The sequence below is a fragment of the Loxodonta africana genome, chromosome 9 (assembly GCF_030014295.1).
Source record: "Loxodonta africana isolate mLoxAfr1 chromosome 9, mLoxAfr1.hap2, whole genome shotgun sequence".
NCBI lineage: Eukaryota > Metazoa > Chordata > Mammalia > Proboscidea > Elephantidae > Loxodonta > Loxodonta africana.
The window spans coordinates 118,265,957-118,282,759 of record NC_087350.1 but is presented as its reverse complement, the minus strand read 5'-3'; the positions used below and the strand labels follow the sequence as shown (position 1 = coordinate 118,282,759).

The 16,803-nt window shown below is 41.1% G+C and overlaps 1 protein-coding gene across 1 annotated transcript in view; it reads left to right on the top strand.

Moving 5' to 3' along the window:
• SPATA6L (spermatogenesis associated 6 like) overlaps positions 1 to 16,803 on the top strand; it is a 55,142-nt gene that overhangs the window by 6,596 nt on the left and 31,743 nt on the right. The window contains exons 2-4 of the mRNA XM_023539426.2: positions 1,683 to 1,820; positions 5,566 to 5,614; positions 11,669 to 11,710. Of these exons, the coding sequence (XP_023395194.2) occupies positions 1,683 to 1,820; positions 5,566 to 5,614; positions 11,669 to 11,710 (229 nt within the window). The remainder of the gene's footprint in view (positions 1 to 1,682; positions 1,821 to 5,565; positions 5,615 to 11,668; positions 11,711 to 16,803) is intronic.

Below are 16,803 nucleotides of genomic sequence, written 5' to 3'. Positions count from 1 at the left end.
CACCAGCTGCTCCTTAGAAACCCTATAGGGCAGTTCTACTCTGTCTTATAGGGTCGCTATGAGTCAGAATCAACTCGGCACCAACGGGGTGTGTGTGCTTATTTCATATAAGTGAGATTATACAATACTTGTCCTTTTGTAACTGATTATGACCTTTTTTGATGAACTTTATTTTTTAGAGCAGTTTTAAAGAAAAATTGTACAGAAAGTACAAAGCGTTCCTCTCTGCACAGTTTCTCCTATCCCTCCCTTAGTGTGGTCCGTTTGTTACAGTGGGTGAACCAATACCGTGACATTATTGTTAGCTAAGAGCCATAGTTTAGGGACTAAAGTGCGCCTGACCCAAGCCATGGAGTTTTCAGTCACCTCATACGCACGTAAAAGGTGGACAGTGAATAAAGAAGACCCAAGAAGGACTGATGGCTTTGAATTATGATGTTGGTGAAGAATACTGAATACACCATGGACTGCCAGAAGAACGAACAAATCTGTCTTAGATGTACAGCCAGAACGCTCCTTAGAAGCAAGAATAGTGAGACTTCGTCTCTTTTACTTTGGACATCTTATCAGGACAGACCAGTCCCTGGAGAAGGGACTTCATGCTTGGTGGGGTCAGTGAAAAAGAGGAAGACCCTCAACGAGATAGGCTGGCACCGTGGCTGCAGTAATGGGCTCAAGCATAACAATGATTATAAGGATGGTGCAGGCCAGGCAGAGTTCCGTTCTGTTGTACTTACGAAGCCGTCGGCTAATAGGTTCTTGTCAAGCAGACTAGCAAACTGAAGTCAGCCAGATGCAGGGTTGGAGGAACAGAAAGATTTATTCATAGTTCGCAAACTGGGAGACAAGCAGGGTCTTGTGACCTAAGGCCGCCGGCTTCCTGCACCAGGGCAGATGTGCTCTTTTTATAGGGAGTGACATACCTATGCATGAACAGTGAGGCGAGGATCTTCAGTCTTGTCATGTGCACACAGTCCACATAATTTTAGTGAATAGGTTTTTGCACACAGCTCTAAAAATACTGCGCACAGCCCTAAAAAAAATGGTGACGGCTTGCTACTGCCACCCCAGGAAGGTCATGCCAAACCCAGTGCCATCCAGTGGATTCGGACTCTTAGTGACCCCATATAGTGGGTATATTTGGCGTCAGTACATCTGGGCCTGGGCCTCCTGCCAGGAGAAGACAAGAAACCTGGGGATTGGACCAATCACGGTGAGGAGCTGTAAAAGTTGTAAGAAAAATGTAGCAAGAGTAGACTTTTCTGAAAAACAACTATTATGGGATGGTTAATAACCCGTAATAACCCTTTCGTGACTGCCTGCTTCACTAGGGGTCGTTGGGAGTCGCAACCGACTCGACAGCACCACCAAACAACAGTGATTTACATTAGGGTTCGCTCTTTGTGTTGTACAGTCTTAAGGATTTTATCAAGTGCCTAACGTTATGTATTCATTATAGGATCATACATAGTAGTTTCACTGCCCTAAAAATGCCCTGGGCTCCACCTATTCATCCCCCTTCCCCTATCTCCTTAGCCCTAGGCAGCCTCTGACCTTTCTACTATTCCTATAGTCTTGCTTTTTCCAGACTGTCATATAGTTGAAATCAAATAGTATGCAGCCTTTTTCAGATTGGTTCTTTCATTTAGCAGTATGCATTTAGCTTTTTTTTCTTTTTGAAGGTTTCTTGCCCAGGGGTGTTCCTGCCCAGCAAGCAAGCTGTGTACCTTGGCGTCTACTTCCTGAATCAGTACCTGGAGACGGACTGCTTCCCCGCTGTGTTCCCTATTATAATCCATCAGAACCTGAAGTTTGAAAAGGTGATCCTGCTTTCTTATCGGTGATGTCCGAAGACAGTGTAATAGAACACAGCTCTACAATAAAGGTGTTATTTTGTAAATTTTCTTTAAATAAATTTTCTCCAAGGCACTTTTAGCACTTGCAAAACCAGAGCCTGCGTGGTGGACTCACTTTTGTATCTGAGGTCTGAGCCAAGTTCTGTCAACCTAGTGCTAAATACCCTGGTTGATGTTTTCTATTCTTGGAACTCCCATGGCATTTTCTAACTGGAGCAGAGAGCATTTCTGAGCATTCCTGGAGGTGTTAGAGGCCCCTGAATTCCATTAATGAGTTTATCAGTTAGCTAGCAGACCTTAGACACAAACCTTTTTAAACACAGGGAAAAAAAAAAAAAGAAAAGAAAGAAAAACCATTACCAAATTAGTTATTAAAAAAATACACATCTTAAAACTGAAATCCTGTAACAACAGGAAGGCCTTGAGATGTACTGACTTTCCTTAAGGCCTACCGGGGTTTTTAGCTACAGAATAAAGGCTAGATTCCATTCCAGTGAATACGGTCATGATGTAAACAGCCAAGACATTATCAGTCCTCTTCGCACTTAGGTATTTGAGAGGATATCCATTATTTGAGAGGATATCCGTTCATTGCCGTGCAATCACTGACAACCCCTCGGATTTTTGTTTTGGAGTTTGGAGATGGAGTCGGTTTTAACCTTGATAAGTCTAATGATTTCACCCCAAACAATATCCCTGACGTGGTGCTTTTGGGGGAGGAGGGTGCGTATGGAAGGCTCCCGCATAGAGCCTTAAAGGTCTGGAAGGCGGTACCCAGAAGTGAATGGTTTGTTTTGACCTGAGAATGGGAAAAGGGATGGGGATTGATTTTCTGAAGGGCTAAAGCTGTATGTAATATTTTCACAAGTCACACAGCCTCTTGATTTAAATGGAGAACGTACCAAACTGGTTGGGTAAGAGAGGAGAGGAATAAATGGCTGTTAGCTTGGATCATACAAGGGAACCTACTTCTCCCATTTAGATGTTGGTGGTGGTGAAAGAGGGTGGTGGAAATGCAGCCTCCCTCCCTCCCACCAAGAATGTCCTTATTTTTTCAATTTTGGATTAGCTTCTGTAGGAGACTTTTGGGAAACCCTGGTGGCATAATGGTTCAGATTTCGGCTGCTAACCAACCAAAAGGTCGGCAGTTCGAATCCACCAGGCACTCCTTGGAAACCCTATGGGGCGGTTCTACTATGAGTCGGAATCAACTCAATGGCAACGGGTTTGGTTTTTTTGGTTTTAGAAGACTTAAGATTTTAGACTAAAAGTCCAAGGATACAGAGTCATGGAAGCATGAAGTGATACATCGATAAATGACCTTGGGGTCATCTCATCTACCTCCATCACCTGTGGAAGAGGAGAGTAAGCTTCAGCTTCACACTCCAGGGGCCGTATCTGCTCTATGGCAAAACTGTACATTTGAGATTACTAGCCAAACATATTAGGGAACCATTTTTTATTTTTAAAAATGCAATAAAGTAAATGCAGGTGTTGTTTTATTTTAAATATTTGAAAAAGTGCTCTCTGCTTTATGAGCAGAAGTCCCTTGGAGGTGCAGAGGGTATAGCAATTGTCTGCTAACTGAAAGGTTGGCGGTTCAAGTCTACCTAGAGGCGAAAGACCTGGATATCTGCTTCCAAAAGGTCACAGCCTTGAAAACGCTATGAAGCATTGTTTTTGCTGTATGAGCTGTTTGAGGTTCATACTCTAGCTTCCGTGTGGCTCCTGCTTTCTTGTGTCTGTTTCATTCTTTAGCTGGAAATACTTGAGCAAGTAGCAAAAATATTTTCTCCTCTGCAAATCTTCTGCGTAATTCAGAATCCAGTGTTCTAAAGTGTTTGGATAAATAACCAATTACTCATGATAACATAAGAGCCATTGTGTTTGAGCAGTTCACACTGATCATTTACTCTTCAAGATCACACTTGAGAGAAATCTTTAGACACCGGAGGAGTAAAGGGATGCAATTACTGTCATGATCTAGGGCTCCCCCTCCCCCAAGAAAGGCCATCCACATGTTCATGATAAACCCAAGTCAGTAAGACAAAAGTGGATTACTGGGTGTCATGATTGAGTTGTGTCCCCCCAAAATAAGTGTCTGTTGGTTAGGTGGTGATTCCCACTATTGTGTGGTTATCCTCCATTTTGTGATTGATGTAATTTTCCTACGTGTTGTAAATCCTAATCTCTGCCTGTGGTTAATGGGGCAAGATTAGATTATGTTAAAGAGGATTAGGGTGGGATTTAACACCCTTGCTCAGGTCACATCCCTGATCCAATGTAAAGGGAGTTTCCCTGGTGTGTGTGGCCTGTACCACCTTTTATCTTACAAGAGACACAAGGAAAGGGAAATGGTCAGAGCATTGGGGGCCTCACACCACCAAGAAAGCAGCACCTGGAGCAGAGCGTGTCCTTGAGAAGCTTCTAGACCAGGGGAAGATTGGTGATAAGGACCTTCCTCCAGAGCTGACAGAGAGAGAAAGCCTTCTCCTGGAGCCGACCCCCTGAATTCAGACTGCTAGCCTAATCAACTGTGAGAGAATAAATTTCTCTTTGGCAAAGCCATCCACTGTGGTATTTCTGTTACAGCAGCACTAGTTAACTAAGACACGGGGGTGGCCTCAATTCTTGTCCTTAAAGCAGTCTTGGCTTTGGACCCAAGAGTCGAATTCATTGCTGGGTGCCATTAAGACAATGCACCAAAAAACCAAACCTGCTGCCATCGATTGGACCCTGACTCATAGTGAGTGACCATATAGGATAGAGTAGAACTGCGCCATAGGGTTTCCAAGGAGCGGTTGGTGGATTTGAACTGCCAACCTTTTTGATTTTCAGCTGAATTCTTAACCATTGCGCCATCAGGGCTCCTTCTGACTCATAAAACCCAACACAATAACAAAACCCCTTGCCACTGAGTTGTTTCCTACTCATAGCAACCTCATATAAACCATGCTTAAATCTAAACACCATTTAAAGCCTGAAATCAAACTCTGCTGAAGAGTTTTTGTTTCCTAAAGGATTCTAGAGTTCCAGGGGAGGGGCATGGTATGCCTTTTATTTTAGGCATATCCCGGATCCTTTTATCTTAACAAAATATGTAGATTTGGCAATGGATGGACCAGTATCCCAATGCTTTTCTTATGCTTCAGACTCAGAACTGATGAGGGTGCCTCTCTCCTTCTCTACCTCTTCTTCTGCTTCTATCTCTGTATCTCTCTTTTTTGGGGGGATCTTGTGGGAGTGTAGCTGCTAGTGGTTAGCTTTTCTTTTGTGCTACACATAGGCTTTTTAGTTAAGTGCTTCATAGCACAGCCAGTTGCTCGGGAAGAGAAGTCATTTAGTCAATGAACTACGTGTCGTGAGTATCTGCTCGAGGCGGAATACTACTCTGGACACTCAAGACTCTGAGGTTGATGCCAGATGTGCTTTCACCAACAAACAGTAGGGTGAGGTCAGTTGATGATGTTTTTAATCATGTGATAGACTGAGCCGCTTGTGTCTTCTTGTATTTGGTATTTTGTTACTTCTCGTTCATTTATTCTAGGGTCACTTGTTAAACTTCTCACTTCGTACCTGTTATAGGTGCTCTTGTTGAATCCTAAAACATTATATGGCTGGCTTTTATACATAGTAATTATTTGGAAGAATATAACAAATAGCTTCTATAAATAACTATTAAAGCTGATTTCCCCATTTTCCTCTGCAGGTATTCGAAAACGCAATAGATCCTGGAGCTGTAGCAGACATTTTAGAAGGTAGGCACGCTCTGTCAGAGCCCTGGTGGTGCAGTGGTTAAGAGCTTGGCTGCCCACCAAAAGGTCAGCAGTTTGAACCCCCCAGGTGCTCCTTGGAAACCCTATGGGGCAGTTCTACTTTGTCCTGTAGGGTCGCTATGAGTCTGAATTGACTTGAGGACAACAGATTTGGGTTTAGGCACTCTCTAAAGAAATAAACTACAGTCAGGCAGGTAGTCTATTGTGTGTAAGTTATATATATAAAATCCTGCTACTTTCTAAACTATGATGTTTGACCCATTATTTATGTTCAAGAAAGTCTACATAGAATTTGAATCATGGTTTTGTTCTATTACAAACTCTCTTTGTAGGTATAGGTGGGATTTGCTAGATTGTATGATTGTTCCCTGGCAATCACTGATCTTTTCACTGTCTCTATAGTTTTGCCTTTTCCAGAATGTCCTAGATTTGGGATCATACGGGATATTGCCTTTGCAGACTGGTGTTTTTCACTTAGCAGCAGGGCTTTGAACCAGTTCAAACTGGTTCATTCGTGGCTAATGAAGTGAAACCAGAAGACACCTGAAGTTTTAAAATTTGGGTGATCTGCTAACTAGACAATAGATAAGTGGTGACTTAGGTGAAGGGTGAGACAGTAGACAATACTGGGGAAGTAAATGAGTAATTTCTTTTGTAAGGATCAGCACAAAGCTGGTTCCCATGAGGTGAAGATTAAAGGTATCCCAAATGTCTAACTTTTCCAAGCTGCTGTCCTACTCCATCATCTCTAACATCAGCTGTACCCTCTCGCCTCAGTACTTTCTCTTCGGTCTCTGGGTTCCCTAAGTCCCTGCAATGTCTCACAGAACTGACAAACCATATAAAGGAAATGGCTCACGCGGTTGTGGAGGCTAGCAAATCCCAAATTCATGTGTCAGGCATAGACTTTCCCCTGACCCTCAGTCTCTGCCCAAAGGCACTCAGCTTTCTCACTCTGTGGGCCAGGAAGCCCCCTGCACTGTCTCCTGCAGGTCTCTCCTACTTTGGTGGTGGTGGGCCCTCCTCTTTGATCTGGAATTGGCTCTCTTTTAAGTTCTAGGGGGAGATCCTTCCTTGTCTCAGCCTCTGGTAGCCAGGGGCATTTCTTGGCGTTCCTTGCCATATAGACAGATCCTCTCACATGGTGTCTTCCCCTTGTGTGTGACTATGTTTGCATGTCTGTCCTTCTATTTTATAAGACGCCACTCAGAAAGGATTGTGACTAGGACCCACCCTGTTCCAGCATAACTTAACTAATAACATCTTTTTTTTTTTTTTAAGTTTTCTTGTGTTTTAGGTGAAAGTTTACACTGCAAATTGTTTTTTTTTTTTAATTGTGTCTTAGGTGAAAGTTTACAGCTCACGTTAATTTATCATACAAAAATTTATACACATATTGTTATATGGCATTAGTTGTAAATCCCTGCAGTGTGACAGCACACTCCCCCTTTCCGCCCTGAGTTTCTTGTGTCCATTCGATCAGTTCCTACCTCTCTACCTTCTCATCCTGCCTCCAGACAGGAGCTGCCCATTTGGCCTTGTGTATCTGGTTGAAATAAGAAGCACACCCTTCACAAGTATTATTCTATGTTTTATAGTCCTGTCTAATCTTTGTCTCAAGAGTGGGCTTTGGGAATGGTTTGAGTTCTGGGTTAACAGAACATTTGGGGGCCATAGTTTTGGGGTTCCTCCAGCCTCTGTCAAACCATTAAGTCTGGTCTTTTTACATGAATTTGAGTTCTGCTCCATACTTTTCTCCCTCTCCATCTGGGACTCCCTGTTGTGTTCCCCCTCGGGGCGGTCATTGGTGGTAGCCAGGTACCATCTAGTTCTTCTGGTCTCAGGCTGATGGAGTCTCTGGTTTATGCAGCCCTCTTGGGCTAGTGTTTTCCTTGTGTCTTTGGTGTTCTTCTTTCTCCTTTGCTCCAAGTGGGTTGGGACCAATTGGTGCATCTTAAATGGCTGCTCGCAAGCTTTTAAGATCCCAGACACCACTCACCAAAGTGGGATGCAGAACATTTTCTTGATAACCTTTGTTGTGCCAATTGATCTACATGTCCCCCAAAACTAGCTCACTCCTTTTTATCACATACTAATAATGAATAATACCATCACTACAATCAATTAAAAATTAAAAAAAATAATAAAATAGACTTCATTTTTTAAAGCAGTTTTAGGTTTTCAAAAAAATTGGGCAGAAAGTACAGAGAGTTCCCATATACCCTTCTCCTACCTGCACAGTTTCTCCTATTGTTAGCCTTTTCCATTTGTGTGGTACATCGAATACGATTGAACTTACATTAATACTTTATTATTAACTGAAGTTCATAGCTTACATTAGGGTTCAACTCTTCTCATTTATAATTGCCACCCAGGGTTATGTTGTTGTTTTTAGGTGCAGTTGAGTTGGTTCCGACTCACAGCAACACAATGTACAACAGAACAAAACACTGCCCAGTCCTGCGCCATCCTCACAATTCTTGTTATGCTTGAGCCCATTGTTGCAGCCACTGTGTCACTTCATCTTGTTGAGGGTCTTCCCTTTTTTGCTGACCCTCTACTTTACCAAGCACGACGCCCTTCTCCAGGGAATGGTCCCTTGTAATAACATGTCCGAAGTATGTGAGATGAAGTCTTGCCATCCTTGCTTCTAAAGAGCATTTTGGTTGTACTTCTTCCAAGACAGACCTGTTCACTCTTCTGGCAGTCCATGGTATATTCAATATTCTTCGCCAACAGCATCATTCAAAGACGTCAATTCTTCTTTGGTCTTCCTTATTTATTTTCCAACTTTCACATGCATACGAGATGATCGAAAACATCTTGGCTTGGGTCAGGCGCACCTTAGGCCTCAAGGTGACATTTTTGCTTTTTAACACTTTAAAGAGTCTTTTGCATCAGATTTGCCCAATGCAATGTGTCATTTGATTTCTTGACTGCTGCTTCCACAGGCGTTGATCATGGATCCAAGTAAAGTGAAATCCTTGACAACTTCAAACTTTTCTCCATTTATGATGATGCTGCTTATTGGACTAGTTGTGAGGATTTTTGTTGTCTTTATGTTGAGGCGTAATCCATACTCAGGCTGTAGTCTTTGATCTTCATCAGTAAGTGCTTCAAGTCCTCTTCACTTTCAGTAAACAAGGATAAATCATCTACTTACCACAGGCTGTTAATGAGCCTTCTCCAATCCTGATTCCTCATTCTTCTTCATATAGTCCGGCATCTCAGAATACTTGTTCAGCATACAGATTGAATAAGTATGATGAAAGATATAACCCTGAAGCACACCTTTCCTGATTTAAACCATGAAGTATCCCCTTGTTCTATTCAAACAACTGTCTCTTGGTCCATGTACAGATTCCTCATGAGCACAATCAAGTGTTCTGGAATTCCCATTCTTCGCAATGTTATCCATAATTTGTTATGGGTCACGTAGTCAAATGCCTTTGCATAGTCGATAAAACACCGGTAAACATCTTTCTGGTATTCTTTGCTTTCAGCCAAGATCCATCTGACATCAGTAATGATAGCCCTCATTTCACATCCTCTTCTGAATCTGGCTTGAATTTCTGGCAGTTCCGTGTCTATGTACTGCTGCACCTGCTTTTGAATGATTTTCAGCAAAATTTTAATTGTGTGCGATATTAATGATACTGTTAAAAAATTTCTGCATTCAGATGGATCACTTTTCTTTGGAATAGGCATAAATATGGATCAATTCCTGGTGGTTTTCCAGGTAGCTGTCTTCCAAATTTCTTGGTGTAGACGAGTGAGCACTTCCAGTGCTGCATCCATTTGTTGAAATATCTCAATTGGTATTCTGTCGATTCCTGGAGCCTTATTTTTCACCAGTGTCTTCAGTGCAGCTTGGACTTCTTCCTTTAGTACCGTTGGTTCTTAATCATATGCTGTCTCCTGAAATAGTTGAACATTGACCAATTCTTTTTGGTAGTTTCTCTGTGTATTCCTTCCATCTTCTTTTGATGCTTCCTGTGTCATTCAGTATTTTCTCCATAGAATCCATCAGTACTGCAACTCGAGGCTTGAGTTTTTTCTTCAGTTCTTTCAGCTTGAGAAACGCCAAGAGTGTTCTTCCCTTTCGGTTTTCTATCTCCAGGTCTTTATACATGTCATTATAATATTTTACTTTGCCTTCTCAAGCTGCCCTTTGAAATCTTGTGCTCAGCTCTTTTACTTTATCATTTCTACCATTTGTGTTAGCTCCTCCACATTGAAGAGTAAGTTTTGCAGTCTCTTCTGATATCCATTTAGGTCTTTTCTTTCCTTCCTGTCTTTTTAATCTCTTGCTTTCTTCATGTACGATGTTCTTGGTATCATTGCACAACTTGTCTGGTCTTTGGTCATTAGTGTTCGGTGTGTCAAATCTATTCCTGAGATGGTCTGTAAATTCAGGTGGGATGTGCTCAAGGTTGTACTTTGGCTCTTGTGGACTTGTTTTAATTTTCTTCAGCTTCAACTTGAACTGGCATATAGGTGTGTGATGGTCTGTTCCACAGTTGGCCCCTGACCTTGTTCTGAATGATGACATTGAGCTTTTCCATCATCTCTTTCCATAGATGTAGTCAATTTATTTCCTGTGTATTCCGTCTGGAGAGGTCCACAAATATAGTTGCCGTTTATGTTGTTGAAAAAAGGAATTTGCAGTGAAGAAGTTGTTGGTTTTGCAAAATTCTATCATGTGATCTCCAGCATCATTTCTATCACCAAGCCCATATTTTCCAACTACTGATCCTTCTTCTTTGTTTCCAACGTTTGTATATGAATCACCAGTAATTATCAATGCATCTTTATTGCATGTTCGATCAGTTTCAGACTGTAGAAGTTGGTAAAAACTTCAGTATTTTCATCTTTGGGTTTGGTGGTGGTTGCTTAAATTTGACTAATAGTTGTATTAACTAGTCTTCCTTGTAGATGTATGAATAGTGTCCTATCACTGGCAGCATCATACTTCAGGATAGATCTCGAAATGTTCTTTTTGACGACGAGTGCGATGTCATTCCTCTTCAAGTTGTCGTTCCCGGCATAGTAGACCATATAATGGTCTGATTCAAAATGGCCGATATCAGTCCATTTCAGCTCACTAATGCCTAGGATATCAATGTTTATGCATTCCATTTCGTTTTTGCCAACTTACGATTTTCCTAGAGTCATACTTTGTACATTCCACATTCCCATTATTAATGGATGTTTGCAGCTGCTTCTTCTCATTTTCAGTCATGCCACATCAGCAAATGAAGGTCCCGAAAGCTTGACTCCATTCACATCATTAAGGTCAACTCTACTTTGAGGAGGCAGCTCTTCCCCAGCCATGTTTGGAGTGCCTTCCAACCTGAGGGGGACTATATTGGCCAGTGCTCTGCTGCTATTCATAAGGATTTCTTCCTGGTCTGTTTTAGCCTGGAAGCTCAGTTGAAACCTGTCCACCATGGATGACTCTGCTGGTATTTGAAACAGTAGTGGCATAGCTTCCACCGTCATAGGAACACACAAGCCACCACAGTAGGACCAACTGGCAGATGGGTGGCACCCGGGGTTATGCCGAGGATTAAATGAGATGAGCCACACAAAATGCTTAGCACAGAGGTTAGCACCTAAAGGGACTATGTAAATGCCAAACCAGAGAAGCCAACTCAGTTGCCATTGAGTTGATTCTGACTCATGGTGACCCCCACGTGTGCAGAGCAGAACTGCGCTCCATATGGTTTGCAAGGCTATAATGTTTCAGGAGCAGATTGCCAGGCTTTTTTCCAAGGAGCCTCTGGAGGAGCTCTAACCACCAACTTCCTGGAGAGTAGGTAAGCTTTTAACCATTTGTGCCACTCAGGGACTCCAAACAAGTTGCCGTCTAGAAATGTATGAGTCATCGTTGACATGGCACTTATTAATAATGATAATTATTATTGTTATTATTAATAAATAATGTAATGGATAGAAGTTTTAAATTTAGCAATTAATGATAAATTGGGGCAATTTTCTAAAGCATTAAAATCTCATTTTTTTTTTTCTTTTCAGGCTTCTTAACCAGATTTGAGTTAATACAGCTAGTACCTCCAGGTAATTTACGTGTAAATGCATTTCTTAGCTTACTTTGATTTAAAAAGGACTTAGGCATAAAAAAAAGGAAACTAGTATTTAAAAGTTGTATATTATATAACACATATCTTTACTATAATTATTTTGCAAGTCTATTGAATTGTGTCTACTTTCACAAGACTGACTTTATGTGCTTGGTGGCAGTATACATAAATAGGCCCTTGTCACTTTTTTTTTAAATAACTTTATCTAATTCTTATCAAATATAATTTTCGGTCATGGCTCAGCTTCTTTCAAGTTTTAGATTTTTGGCTATATCCTAATTTGTGGTCTGTGTGCGTGTATGTGAGTGTGTGTGTGTGTGTGCACGTGTATATGTGTGTGTGTAAAACCCTAACCCATCCTCTGTCAGGTTCTAGAACAAGGTTGGCAAATGACAACCCCTAGACCAAATCCAGCCTGTAGTTGGTTTCTGTATGGCTCACAAGCTAAGAAAAACTTTTCCTGTTTTTTTTTAATTGAGATATAACTCACATACTATAAAATCGACCATTTTTAAAGTGTGCAATTCGTTGATTTTTAGTGTCTGCACAAGGTTGTACAGCCATCACCACTATCTAGTTCCCAAACATATTCATCATTCTGACAAGAAAACCCCATACCCATTAGCTGCCACCCGCATCCTCTCCCTCCCACCAGCCCCTGGAAAGCACTTATCTCCTTTCTGTCTCTATGAATTTGCCTATTGTGAACTTTTCGTAGAAACGGGTTATACAATGTGTGGCCTTTCGTGTCTCACTTCTTTCACTTAGCAGAATGTTTTCAAGTTTCCTCCGTGTTGTAGCGTGCATCAGTACGTCATTCCCTTTTATGGCTGGATGACACGCCCTTGTGTGGATAGACGTGTTTTGTTTACCCGTTTATCGGCTCAGGGGTATTTGGGATACATATCCTATTCTTTGATTAGTGTGGATAATGCTCGTCTCAACAGTTGTGTACAAGCCGTGTGACTAGATGCTTTTAGTTCTCTTGGGTCTGCATTAGGAGTGGAATTGCTGAGCTATATGGTAACTCCATCTTTAAATTTTTGAGGAAGTGCCAAACTTTTTTTGGTTTTCTGGTTTTATTGGTCGGGAAAAATAAAAAAAGAATATTTAGTGATGTGAAAATTATATGAAATTCATATTTCATTGTCCATAATAAAGTTTTATTGGAACACAACCAGATTCGTTCATTTAAGTATCGTCTGCGGATGCTTCCCTTTTGTAGTTGTGATCATACGCTCTTCAAAGCCTGAAATATTTAACGCCTACAGAAGTTTGCGATTCCTGCGATAGAACATGGGACTTCAGTGTGGAACTCTTCTGTGGTTTTTTACTTGGCAGATGTCTTGAGTGGCACAAGATCTGAGCTGGTGAGACAGGGCAGGAACTTGCCACCTGGTGGCACCAGTTCTCATAAATAATATCCAATGTGGCTGATCGTAGGGTGTTCTTTAGAGTTGTTTTCACGTGAGGAGAAAAAGGACAGAGTCATTTTCATGCAAGAGAAAAATGATAGAATGAATAAATCTGAAACTCAAAAACATTTCCTTTCTTCTCTTCTCTTTGTTATCGTGTTGTCTGTCGATGGACATTTAGGTTGTTCCCACCTTTTGTTTGGCTGTTGCAAAAAATGTGGAGGCTGTTTATGAGGTTCATAGCCCCTTCCTGCTGCGGTTAGCTGTGAAGCAGGTCAAGGGCCCCAGTGGAGCAGAGTGGACCCAGAGTCTGTAGTTCTTTCTTTCTTTTTTATTTTTTAATAATATTTCACTGTGTTTTCAAGGAAAGTTTATGCAGCAAATTATTGGTTCCCATTTAACAGTTTCTACACAAATTATTTAGTGACATTGGTTACATTTTTTTTACACCAGGTCAACATTCTCATTAATTCCATTCTGGTTGTTCCGTTTCCAGTAATCTAGTTTCCCCTTATCTTCCCATTTTTTGCCTAAGAGTAATTGTTGACCATTTGGTCTCATATAGATGATTTTTTAAAGGAGCACAGTACGCACGGGTGATATTCTTTATTTTGTGAGCCGATCTGTTATTGAACTAAAAGGCGACCCTAGGGGATAGTTTTGGCTCAAGGTTTAAAGGATATCTCCGGACAGTAGTCTTGCCTCTTATATCAACCAGTCCAGTAAGTCTGGACTTTTTAAGAATTTAAGTTCTGTTCAACATTTTTTGGCCATGCTATCAGGATCCATCTATTGTGTAGTTCTTTCTTCTGCCCCTTCGTTCTTTGGCAGAGGTAGCCCCTGAAAACAGACAAGAATCCCAGCTCCGTGGATATAAGGATATGCTGTCTTGGATATGCTGTGACTTTCTTAGGCAGAACAGAGAGGCCAGAGACGCCTCCTACCTGTTTTCCAGAAAATCACACTGAATGTTTTTCAGCCTGAAAGTGACAAGCTAAAATCAGGACATTGAGTTTTTCCATAAGTTTTTTTTTCTCCCCATTTGACCTAATTTTATGTTCAAACATATATCATTGCTAACCAGCAAGTTATATTTTAGTCTGCTTATAAAATGGAAGCATGTTCATTTTGTCCCTATTTCAAATTACCCAATATCTAAATATTCTAAAACCCTAGCTCATCCTCTCAGGTTCTAGAACAGAGTTCACTGTAAAAATTTCACCTAACACAAAAGTATACAGAATAAAAAGTCATAGGCTGAATTCATCAACAATCCCCCACAGACCATCACTGGTAACAACTTTTGTGTATCTTTTTAGACTTTTTAAAATATATTTAAGTACCTTGAGAATGTATATGTATGTACGTTGTTGTTGTTCTTGTTAGGTGCCATCGAGTCAGTTCTGACCCGTAGCGATCCTGTGTACAACAGAACAAAACACTGCCTAGTCCTGTGCCATCCTCACAATCATTGTTATGCTTGAGCCCATTGTTGCAGCCACTGTGTCAATTCATCTCCTTGAGGGTCTTCCTCATTTTTGCTGACCCGCTACTTTACCAAGTATGATGTCCTTCTCTAGGGACTGATCCCTCCTGACAACATGTCCAAAGTATATGAGACATAGTCTCACCATCCTTGCTTCAAAGGAGCATTCAGACTGTACCTCTTTCAAGACAGAATTGTTTGTTCTTTTGGCAATCCATGGTATATTCAATATTCTTTGCTAGCACTGTAACTCAAAAGTATTGCTTCTTTTTTGGTCTTCCTTATTCATCATCCAACTTTCGCATGCATATGGGGCAGTTGAAAACACCGTGGCTTAGGTCAGGCGCACCTTAGTCTTCAAGGTGACATCTTTGCTCTTCAACACTTTAAAGAGGTCTTTTGCAGCAGATTTACCCAAAGCAATGTGTCTTTTGATTTCTTGACTGCTGCTTCCATGGCTGTTGATTGTGGATCCAAGTAAAATGAAATCCTTGACAACTTCAATATTTTCTTTGTTTATCATGATGTTGCTTATTGGTCCAGTTGTGAGAATTTTTGTTTTCTTTATGTTGAGGTGCAATCCATACTGAAGGCTATAGTCTTTGATCTTCATCAGTAAGTGCTTCAAGTCCTCTTCACTTTCAGCAAGCAAGATTGTGTCATCTGCATAATGCCGGTTGTTAAATGAGTCTTCCTCCAGTCCTGATGCCCTGCTCTTATTAATATAGTCCAGCTTCTCGAATTATTTGTTCAGCATACAGATTGAATAAATATGGTGAAAGGATAAACCCTTGATTCGCTCCTTCCCTGACTTTAAACCATGCAGTATCCCCTCGTTCTGTTAAAATGATTGCCTCTTGATCTACGTGCAGGTTCCTCATGAAAACAATTAAGTGTTCTGAAATTCTCATTCTTGGCAATGTTATCCATAATTTGTTATGTATTCAATAAAACACAGGTACACGTTTTTCTGGTATTCTCTGCTTTCAGCCAGAATCCATCTGATATTCGTAATGATATCCCTGGTTCCACATCCTCTTCTGAATCTGGCTTGAATTCCTGGCAGCTCCTTGTTGATGTACTGCCGCAGCAGCTTTTGAATGGTCTTTGGCAAAATTTTACTTGTGTGTGATAGTGATGTTATTATTTGATAATTTCTGGATTCTGTTGGATCACCTTTCTCTGGAATAGGGATAAATATAGATCTCGTTCAGTTGGTTGACCAGGTAGCTGTCTTCAAAATTTCTTGGCATAGACGAGTGAGCACTTCCAGTGCTGCATCCATTTGTTGAAATATCTCAGTGGGTATTCCGTCAATTCCTGGAGCCTTGTTTTTCACCAATGCCTTCAGTACAGCCTGGGCCTCTTCCTTCAGTGCCATTGGCTCCTGACCATATGCTGCCTCCTGAAATAGTTGAACATCGACCACTTCTTTTTGGTCCAGTGACTATATATTCCTTCCCTCTTCTTTGGATGCTTCCTGCCTTGTTGAGTATTTTCCCTGTAGAATCCTTCAGTGTGGCAACTCGAGGCTTGAATTTTTTCTTCATTTCTTACAGCTTGAGAAATGCTGAGCGTGTTCTTCCCTTTTGGTTTCCCATTTCCAGGTCTTTGCACGTGTCATTGTCATACCTCACTTTGTCTTCTCGAGCCGCCCTTTGAAATCTTCTGTTCAGCTCTTTTACTTTATAATTTCTTCCATTTGATTTAGCTACTCTGTGTTCAAGAGCAAGTTTCATAGTCTCTTTCTTTCCTGTCTTTTTAATGACCTCTTGCTGTCTTCTTATGTATGTCTGTATGTATATATATTTATATGATATTGTTTGTTGCTAAAGAGTTGGCTTCAACTCATGGTAACCCCATGTGCGATGGAACAAAGATCATTGGTGTGCTCAAGTCTGTTGTTGTAGCCACTGTGTGTTCTGAGTGTCTTCCAACCTAGGGGGCTCATCCTGTAGCAATATACTGGACAGTATTCTTCTGTGATTCATAGAGTTTTCATTGGCTCATTTTCAAAAGTAGGTCACCAGGCCTTTATTCCTAGTGTGCCTTAATCTGGAAGCTCCACTGAAACTTTTCCACCAGGAGTGACTCTGCTGGTATTTGAAATACTGATGGCACAGCTTCCAGCATCCTAATAACCTGTAAACCACCACAGTACAATAAACA